The sequence below is a fragment of the Carassius gibelio genome, chromosome A20 (genome assembly GCF_023724105.1).
Source record: "Carassius gibelio isolate Cgi1373 ecotype wild population from Czech Republic chromosome A20, carGib1.2-hapl.c, whole genome shotgun sequence".
Taxonomy (NCBI): Eukaryota; Metazoa; Chordata; class Actinopteri; order Cypriniformes; family Cyprinidae; genus Carassius; species Carassius gibelio.
In genome coordinates this window covers 16,144,872-16,155,028 of record NC_068390.1, presented here as the reverse complement: position 1 = coordinate 16,155,028, position 10,157 = coordinate 16,144,872, and the positions used below count along the sequence as shown (strand labels likewise).

The 10,157-nt window shown below is 35.5% G+C and overlaps 1 protein-coding gene and 1 long non-coding RNA gene across 2 annotated transcripts; one reads left to right on the top strand and one right to left on the bottom strand.

Moving 5' to 3' along the window:
• Positions 1-211: 211 nt before the first annotated feature.
• Positions 212-5,362, bottom strand: LOC127938845 (uncharacterized). The gene is made up of 3 exons (XR_008148825.1): positions 4,740-5,362; positions 1,777-2,018; positions 212-1,579 (listed from the first exon to the last, which is right to left on the bottom strand). It is a non-coding gene; the product is annotated as an uncharacterized LOC127938845 (long non-coding RNA).
• Positions 5,363-5,816: 454 nt separating this feature from the next.
• LOC127938624 (uncharacterized) lies at positions 5,817-10,006 on the top strand. Its single transcript, XM_052535352.1, has 10 exons — positions 5,817-6,021; positions 6,162-6,228; positions 6,372-6,424; positions 6,722-6,752; positions 6,847-6,872; positions 7,059-7,134; positions 7,302-8,830; positions 9,106-9,139; positions 9,252-9,303; positions 9,615-10,006. Exons 1-10 carry the CDS (start codon positions 5,938-5,940, stop codon positions 9,652-9,654), a joined length of 1,992 nt encoding a protein of 663 aa, XP_052391312.1. The 5' UTR covers positions 5,817-5,937; the 3' UTR covers positions 9,655-10,006.
• The last annotated feature ends 151 nt before the right edge of the window (positions 10,007-10,157 follow it).

The following is a 10,157-nucleotide window of genomic DNA, read 5'->3' as shown; positions in this document are numbered from 1 at the left end:
GTAACTTCTTGAGGAACATGCCAAGGAACTCTTTTCAGGATTTATTCAGAGATATATTATAAAGTTCATGTGAAGGATTAGATATTAAATCCACATTATCCTCAGAATTATCTGTCACCACAAGTTTGCTCTTGTTTGTTCCTAGTGCATCTGAGAAGTGTTTCTCTTGCATTTTCCGAAAACAATCCCAAATGATAACCTCTCCAGCTCGTCTCACAACTATAATCCCATGGTCCTGCTCATTGAGGGAACTACAAAACCCACTGTGCTTTCTATAGCATTCACTCTGGTCATTTCATTTTGTTGTCTTTTAGGTGAAACTAAAGAGCCTGAATCATTCAGCATTCTCTTCTTTGATGGCTAGATTGCATTAAGTGTTTCTGTCATGACGTGGCTAACCACATCTGAGAAAGAGCCATCTAATATGACCTCCAGCAGGCCCACAGAGGTTGTCCCCATGGCAACAGTGACCACATAAAACAGATGCAGGGCCTATAGGGAGTCTCCTTCACTTAACATGAAGTGTGCATCTTTCTCAACCACCACGTCTTTCAGCAGGCCAAGACACAGACAAGCACACAATATTAGTTTCACTCAGTAGGCAATAGAAAATATATTATTTAATAAATTCCCTTCATGTGTCAAACAATTATTACTAATACATTTTGTTCAAAAAGAACAAAAGTTATTTATACCTTTCACAGGGTCTGTAACTTCGGTCTCACAGACTCAATGTCTTTCCATACAGTTGTTGTGTATTTATGTTTTGTTTTTGAGTGTCACACATCCTCATCAAATGCTCAATGGCTATTTACCTAAAAATACATGCAACAGGAATATAAAAATTACTTGAAATCTATGTCTACAATGAAAAAACATGTTTGCAGGTTTATTTGTGATAGAAATGCCAAAGCTTAATGAAACAAAATGAAAATGTCCAATAATAATATTTTAGAACAGTCATTTTTTTTAGCCTCTTATGTTTTTTAATTGCTTAAAAAAATATTTTTAAATAATTTCATATTCATTAATGAAATGTATATAAAAACATATAAATTAACATTTTGGGATATAAACAATGTACAATCAAAAGTATAAAAACATACAACAAACAGTTACTAGCATAAAAGGTTCATTTAAATTAAATTAAATTATTAGATTTAGATTGTCCTTTGAAGTATCCCTAATAATTTAATTAATGTTAACCAATGTCATCAAATGGCCTCATGGCGGGCCTTGGACAATGAAAGCTGCCATCGATTCCAGCCCTTTAGCTGTCAGTCTGAAGGTCTGGCTATGCAAGACTAGGAATGCTGTGACTGGCCAAAAGCTGTGATAACCTCTTGCAAATCTCATCTTCAATAAACCTGAGTGAGGGGGAGGAGGAGTTTCTTGAGGCGTCAACAGTGTTGAGGTCTTCAGAGGACTGTGTAGAATGATGGAAAGGTTTTTGATGAGAAAATGCAGAGGATGAAAGGGTTCCTGGTTGCCCTGATGTGAGCACTATAAATGCCATCAGCCTGTCACCCTCAGTAAGGCTCACCGCAAAAGCCTCCACCAGAGGCAAATTCTCAATGATCTGAACAAAGAAATAAATAATTATGTAAGATCATATACAGTTTGAACCTTTAAATGGGATTGGGGTCTTATTCCACTACTAGAGCTTTTAGGAAAAATTTGAATTAACTTTTATATTTTCAGCTTTAAATAAACATTAGTTACATTTTTTGTAATTTTGTAAGGTTATCAGTTTATTATTTTCTGGGTGTCACTCACGTGTACTCCAAGCACAGGTGTTCGTCTGGGACTTTGTACCAGCTTGCCCAGCAAGAAACGTCTGTGGTGCCGTAAAGATTACAGATATGTGTGCCATTGCCTTCATGCTTTCAGCTCTTGAGACGACTTAACGATGGACATGACTCTCCTCCAAAAGCCAATAACCGCAGGGATGAACTTGCACTAAGCAACTCCTCCTGAAGGACATGCCTTCCAAAGTGTCTCACAAAAGTGGGAGTGGCCTGGAAAATAATTAAAAGTTAATTATAATATTTTAGTATAGAACAGTATACAACAGGGATCAGAAGTAGGGTCAATCAACACTTGATTCCCTCTGAAATATTGCAATCTTTATTTTATGGAAAACCCAAAGATCAGAATTAGAGAACAGTAACTACAGTAGCAAGGAACAAGATTACAATGGTCAAAAATTAGTAGGAAGTGTAGAGGCTCTTGCTTTGACTGATTTCAGCACATCTGCTGCCGCAGGTCATCACTAGTTTCTCCAATTCATTAAAGTAGGCAGATTAACACCAATAACTTGAGAGATTCGTAAGTGTTCTCTAATTTTGATCAGAGTTCTTTTTCAAATGTCTTATTTAAGATTTTTATACTGTGCTTCAGAATTTATGAAATATGCTTAAAAAACTGCCCTTCTCCTCCTGTTAGGATAAGTTCAAAGAGGACTAAGCAGTGAAAATCATAGACTGTTCTCTTATTTTTATCTCCACTGTATTTGGCGTATGTCATCTCAGGCTTATACTGACACCTAGTGTGGAGGAAGCACTTTATAAAAGTGTCCAGCTACAAATGCCACTAAAATGTTATTCATGGTCAGCCATGATTCATTTATCCTACTAGTTAAATTGTCCAATAACAAACAGAGTTGACCATTCACAAAGAGCTTGACTGACAGGAATCTGACCAATCATAACGCCGAATCTGACAATATGTCAAACAAACAAATCAGATATGGGAGGAGATTAATTTTGGTGGACTTAAACTTAAAAAAGTTGTGTGTACTGACGTCTTTCCATGGTAGAAACAAAATACGTTCTGATGTTCATTCATGTTCATGTGTTGCACTTTAAGTAAATATGAAAAGTCGAGCAGTTCACGTGCTGGTTGAACTGAGCTAATACAGCAATCTGTCATGAAACATTAAAGAGCCACAAAAATTTATTTATTGTTTGAATTTCTTAATAAATTACAAAATTTGAAAGCTGAGACCTTGTTTCATACCAGAAGTAACCTGGGACCCGTTCTTTGTATCTTGTTAACTAAATTAGCTGTATTTGATAGTTGACGATTTGGCATGATCTTGGATTATTTGGTTCTTCTAAACCCATCCTGGATTTTCTGTCATAACAACAAGTCCATAAACGTAAATCTGTTCGGGAGCAGGTGCATATTTTTAAGTGGAATTGATATTTCAAAATCTATCCCAGCCACTGCTATTTAGAGTGCCCTACTAATCTGGGGACAATGATTTAAGATAATAATAATTTAAAAATGTATTTGAAAATAATAATTTAATGTTATGTAATCTATAATACTATAGATACAGCCAGTTTTATTAATTGAAAGACTTATTTGTGATAAAATAAATACATTATAATTTTATTAGTGTCTTACACATGCTTTACAGTTAATCTGGGTCTTGCATTGAGACTGCTGACATCTATTAGGAGAGTGGCTTGAAGGAGCAATGCATATAAATAGATCTTGACCCTTAAGAAACTTTAATTAATGCTATTACATAACAAATCTGCTTAAAAAATAATTACAAACTTTATATTAAAATGTAAAGCCTGTACAAATACTAGTAATCGTGAATATAAATAATTGGGAATCATGTAAAAACTGTGCACATTCATCATTAATTAATTTATCTATCATAACATTTATGTAGTGTTATTTGCTTGGCTGTTTCCTTATTATCCAGAAATTGGTCAAGTTTTTCATCAGGTGTATTTTTTTATTATATGATGTCATTACGTTTTTGTTATTAAACATGTTATTATACTTCTCTCTGTGTGAGAACATGATGTGTAGTGCGAGAGTGGCACGGCTTGTCGGACATAGCAATAGTAACTAAGAAGAGTGGGTTTTTGTGAAGGGTCAGTTACCAAGATAAAGTGTAGATAAAGTGTAGTACTGGAACAGTCATGTGATTTCAACATGGCTGTCCCCATGAACAGACCCACTCCATGTAAAATAAAACCACTTTTATTAGGCTACTGATTTAACTATTCTACATTTGTTGTTAATGTACATGCTTTTAAACATTTTGTGTATAAAACCTTTTTGAGGAAAAACAAGTGAGTGCCCCTTTAAGAACTGGAGTGTGAAATGAAATTCTGAGTGATGCAAAACATGTTACACTAAAATACTGAAAACTAATTGTTGGTGCATGCATGTAGATAAATTAACAAAGGCCAAAGAACACATTCATTTCTCTATAATCTGCATAATGCAGAAATTTCAACTCACAACTCCCACTACTAATGTTGATTACAGCACCATCATCATATCTTCACAGCGTGTGCACATTCATGAGAAAGATTAATGGAGAGATGAAGTGGTTTGATTATTAAAATCTCTAATTAGAAGCTGTCAAAAAGGCTCACGACTCATGGTTCGGTGAGGAATAAAGTCACTTGCCTGCAAGACTGTGTGTGTTTCGTTTAAACTACACATTTGCAAGCCTGCAACTACCTCCTTCACAGAGGGGTCAAAGGTTAATGGAGAGGACAGAAACACAACATGTGCATGTGTTGTGTTTATAATTGTGGCTTTAAATCCAATGTAGGTGTTTTTTTTTTTTTAGTTATACTCTAATGTTTTTGCTTTAGCTGTCAGGTAAAAAAGTTAACACATTAAGAACACAATGACAAACATTCAGGTAAAAATCTACTTTATAATGAATGCAGATTTCAACTAAAAGTTCAATGTGTTCTTACCTTAAATGTTTAATATTAGGCACAATACACCAGTGTGGGACCTTCACTATTTTTGGAAAGCCATGTTGTTCCGGATGTGGGAAAAACATAAGCCAAAGGCTCCCTCTGTTGGATGTATTTTGATCATAGCAGAGTTAGAAGGCAGATCGGTCGTTTGAATGTTTGCATCCTGCTCACTTTGTATTTTTACTAAACTGAGCCTATGTGAGGACAATGTGACACACATTTAAAATTAATAATAATATACAATTACTAATATAATAGAATAATAATGAACCCACATTAAGCAGTTCGTTTTGTATCAAGAAGATCAGTCTGCACTAGAATAACCTGATAGTCATATAGTACACACAACTACAATTAATCGTACCAAATAAACCAGGAAGGAAGGCGGACAACTGCATGACAAAATAACCCTATGAACCAATCATATTTCTGGACAGAGATGCGCAAGTGTCCAGTTAATTAATTTGCGAGGCAAATAACTTAATCAAACAGTAAATTAAAATTGGGCACCAATTCATGAAGGAATGTTGCTGTCGTATCTGAGCGAAAATTACATTTCAGAAATTGCAACGTACAGTTAATTCCAGCCTAGCAGTTAATTGGCGCCTCTTTCTTTTGCAAACTAGCCATAACCAATACTTTTTGAACAGGTTCGCAAAGGTCTGAACGACTCATTCAAGAATCAGACTGAATCGCGTCAGATACAACAGATGTAATTCTTTTATTTTATTTTATTTATTTATTTATTTTGTATTGTATGATGTAAAAGTTAACCAACGAATATGGACTAATGTGCTGAATCACTGCAACAAGTTTCTAAAATAAATTATTATTAATAATAATAATAATAATAATAATAATAATAATAATAATAATAACGTTATCGAAAAATAAATAAATTTTTTGCATATAAAATTGCAGCAAACCATGTGGATTATGGATACGCAATGACAAAGAATCTCTTTTGTGCCTGCAAACTGCTCGAAAGAACCGATTCGTGGAGATGACTCGGACAGCTTATTTGACAAATTCGCGCTTCAAGATGACGTTTTCGTGTAGCTTGAAAGAACGTCCAATCACAGCTCGAATTTTTCACTCGGGGAGAATTTTGAAAGTTCAGGCGTGTTGCTGCTGTACATCTCCATTTATATTGGTCAAATATTTTTTTTGCAATAGATTTTGTTAATGCAATATGTCTGCAAATTCTTTATATGCAGATCAATTCAAGAGAAACGACGATGTGTTTAGAAACGCAATGGAAGCTATTTTTCAAAAGGTACGTAGATGTAGATGTTACAGATAAAGTAACGTTATATTGGCGCATTTTTTACCAAATGATATGTTTCTAAAAAACTGTAGCGAATATATGTGTAAACGTGTAATCTTAACAGAGCCTGTTTGTTACGTTATTTATAGTATTCTAGTCTGAATGATCCTGGGATAGACGTCTGTCTGAAAACAATGACCTGCAGGACTGGTAGAGGTAGGCTAAAATATCGAAATTAAACCTTCATATCTAAGCATTTCTACTCTCTGGACTATTACAAATAAATACATAAATATATATTGTGTTGTTTTTACCTGAACATTGATTTGTTTCTGAGTTTGTGTATTAAATGACTGCAGGTCCTGTGCCCATTGACAGTGTAGAGGGAGAACGTGAGTTGGAAGCATTAAAGGTGAGAGTCAATGTTGTAAATATAACCCAGAAAGCATATCTAACATGAATATTTTCTGAAATATTTAGATTTTGTTTATTTAATATTCATGGACATAATGAATTCCCACTGCAAATAAGATACTGGTGCTCTTCAGTAGGACATAATCATGATAGTATAAACTGGTAATACACAAGTTTACATTAGCTTTGACCTGAAATATGGGTGTGTTTTTTTTTTGTTTGTTTTATTTTGCCCAAGTTTGTGTAAGTTTGCATAAAGTTTCTATCGATATTAAATTTATTTTCTAATATGCAGACTCGAGTTAGAGCAGACATTTCGATGAGGGGTAAGAAACAAAATGTTTTGATTTTGGGTCATTTCTATAATGCTATTTAAACTTATTTTTCATGTTTAATCTTTTTATCCTATGTATTTTATAGAGTTTGAGGACCAGGAGAATGATCAGGTAGTTATATATATATATATATATATATATATATATATATATATATATATATATATATATATATATATATATATATATGTGTGTATGTATGTGTGTGTATATATATATATATATATATATATATATATATATTAAACACAAAGTATTTTTATTATTAATTATTATTATTTTTTTTATTTCCACCAGTTTCAGATGGATGTGTCAGGGATCACTGAGGATGATCTTAATGGCTCTAGTCAAAAGGAAAACAGTGAAAATTTGTGTAAGCAATGAGTATATAACAATTATATGTCTATTAGCACAAAATAAACATTTGAGTTTTTTTATTTATGAACTACCCACTGTATGCTCTTACATTCATTTATTGAAGAAATTAAAAATTATATTTAGAGCTGCCATCACAATCATGTCTCAATTATAATCTTCCAGGGCACAGAGGTGATTCATTCCAGCTCTCTATGAATCTGAATAACACATCTGATTCTCTGTGGGGTGACTCATCTCAGCCTGAAGAAGAGGATGAAGAACTGGAGAAAACACTGAGCAGCCATGGAAGTACCCTCCTGGATGTCTATCCCAGCATGCTCAACCAGATTGGTGAGGCATACCGGCGACAGCACGTGACTGATACGGCGAGGGCCGTAGTGCAGAAGTACCGCCACAAACACTGGCAAGGTGGCCTATTGCATCGCAATGCATCCATTAATAAGAGACACAAATGCACTCTGAACAAAACAACAGAGATCTCATTTACCAGTCAAAGTCCAGTTCAAAGAAACATTAGCAACTGTTTCAAGAGCACTGACAAACTTAAACATTTGCTTAAGAACAAATCAAGGTCTTCGCCACTCAAAAATTCATCCTATGAGGCCAGTGCCTGTTTTTACTCACCCAGGAGGAACAGCGTGGATGTGAGCGGTGTGACTGATGAGTGTACATGGACTGATATGCATTTAACAAGTAAACCTGCACGTGTGATTGACTTCTCCACACCTGCATATACTGGTTCCCCCTCATGTAGTGACCAATCTCCAGATCTGGATCAAACCTATGAGGTTGGACCAACATTTAATGCTATTCCTGCCTCATCGGTTCTTATGTCTCCACGACAAAGCAGAGCAGATCTGTCTCTTATTGACCGGAGAGGAATATCAGTCTCCTCCCGACCTTCCTCATTGAATAAAGACTGTTTCAGGGACCGCCTTCACTCTCCAGTCCCCTCCCCTCACTGTGGTCTCACTGGTGTTTTATCTCCTAGTGGAAAAAGTAGCTTCAGACCTGGTGTGCTGAACATGGAAAGACACATAAACTCAACAGCAAGTCCAAAGCGGAGGTCTCCTGTCCACCATCTGTCCCATCCTGAGGTCCTCAGATCTCCTTATGGTGCCAAACAGGTGCCATTGTCCTCACCCCGGTGGTCTGTTTACGACCACCCTGACCGAAGCTTATCCAAGGTGGAGAAATCCCATTTTACTCTATCCAAGCGTCAACGCTCTCTTTCTGGCCCTCAGTCCACCTGCTCATTCAGTGAACTGCAGATTGATGCTGAGTTCAGAAAGCTGTATCACCACTTCATCTGTCGTGGGACATCATCGCCGTGTCCTTCCTCCCACTGTCACCTGTGTGAGAGACACATGAAGGAGCCGTCCCGAAGCCCCAGCTTTTCCTCCTCCAGCATGTCTGCTCTCGCTCTGACTCCCCTGAGAGACAAGCTCAAGAAACGCCCCCGTCAGCCCGAAGTGGAAGAGTCACTCCGATTCAAACGCTTCAGAGAGAGTCGTTCTCCACTTAAACATCTCCAGCTGAGAGACAGCTATATCACCCCTGGCATGTCAGAACCTTTTGAAGACAAACACACCATGGATAGAGCTGTCCTCCTACAGTGCCCCAGTCCACGGTTCCTCATGGGCACTGGAAACCTCAGAAAAATCAGGGAGGCTAAATTAAATATGTCTTGGGTAAGAGCAGAAACGATATGACTTATGCATTTTATATATATATATATATATATATATATATTAGTTGTAGTTGTTTTAGTATTATTTATTATTTTGAATTGCCATTTAGTCATTTTTGTACTTATTTCAGATAATTGCCAAGGCAATATTTATAATATCCGTTCAGGTTTTTGATCTAATATTTTACTTCAACAGTATTTCAGTTAACAAAAAGGATTTTTTAATAGTTTAACAATAACAAGAGTAAACCATTGGTTTCTCCACTTCCTTTGCAGAGAGATGCCCCAAGCAGAGTTCATACAGTGGAGGGTTTGTAGTCACATTTTAATGTCTAAAAATACCTGCTCCGTATCATCACGGCCTCTGTATCTCGCTTACAGATATTACAAAATGTTAACTCATCAATATTTTATTTCAACAGCTGTATCGCCCATGAGACCCATTAACCAGGGCACCTCACCACTCTCTCTTAGGTAATTTCTGCACAAAGTACTGTTCATTTCTCACAGCCTTCATTTTAACTAGTACATAAATGACTTTTTCTAGGGATGTAGCAATATTAAAATTCTGTCTAATATAGTTTGCATAAATAAGATATAAAACTAACTTTAACCAAAATTAATAACTTTTTTAAAGTGCTATAGTGAATTCTAGTGAAAAATCTGCAATATTGGCCAACAACCAAAATGATGGTAATATATTGTGCATTCCTGAAAAATGAAGATTTTAGTTTTTGTGAATGATCAGATATTTAACATGGTGAGTAAGAATCTGTTTTCTTCAGTCTCTCCAGGAGGCGACTGCAGTATGGTCTTCTGCAGTGATGTGCTTTCCGGTACGCGTCCCACAGCCTGCATTTCCCCTTGTGGGATAAACAACGTGTATTGTGAATATATAAAGTTTCCCTTATTGAAAAAGCATGGGACTTCGTGCTTAAAAATCAGTTTTCCTGTTTTCTTTTTTGAAATATTATGTACCTGTAAATGCAGCAGTTTGTTAAAATTTTGCTGTGTAAATATTTCCGTCACTTTGAAATATTATAAATTTTAATGCAACCCAGTATTGCTTTTTTAACAAGTGTCCAATTACATGTGCGTTGATGAATGTAATGTTTATCTGTTAATAATTCAAGTTATTTTTTTTTGTCATTTTTAATAAACAAATATGTGCATTTCATGTAGTTTCATTTTGTGCATTCTTGAGGACTAACAGAAAAAGCATAACAATTGCATGCATTCTAAAGCTCACATAGATTCAAAAGAAAGAAACAAGTCCAGAAGCTTACAAGGATACTGAAACAGATCGGTTCATCGTTTTGATATTTACA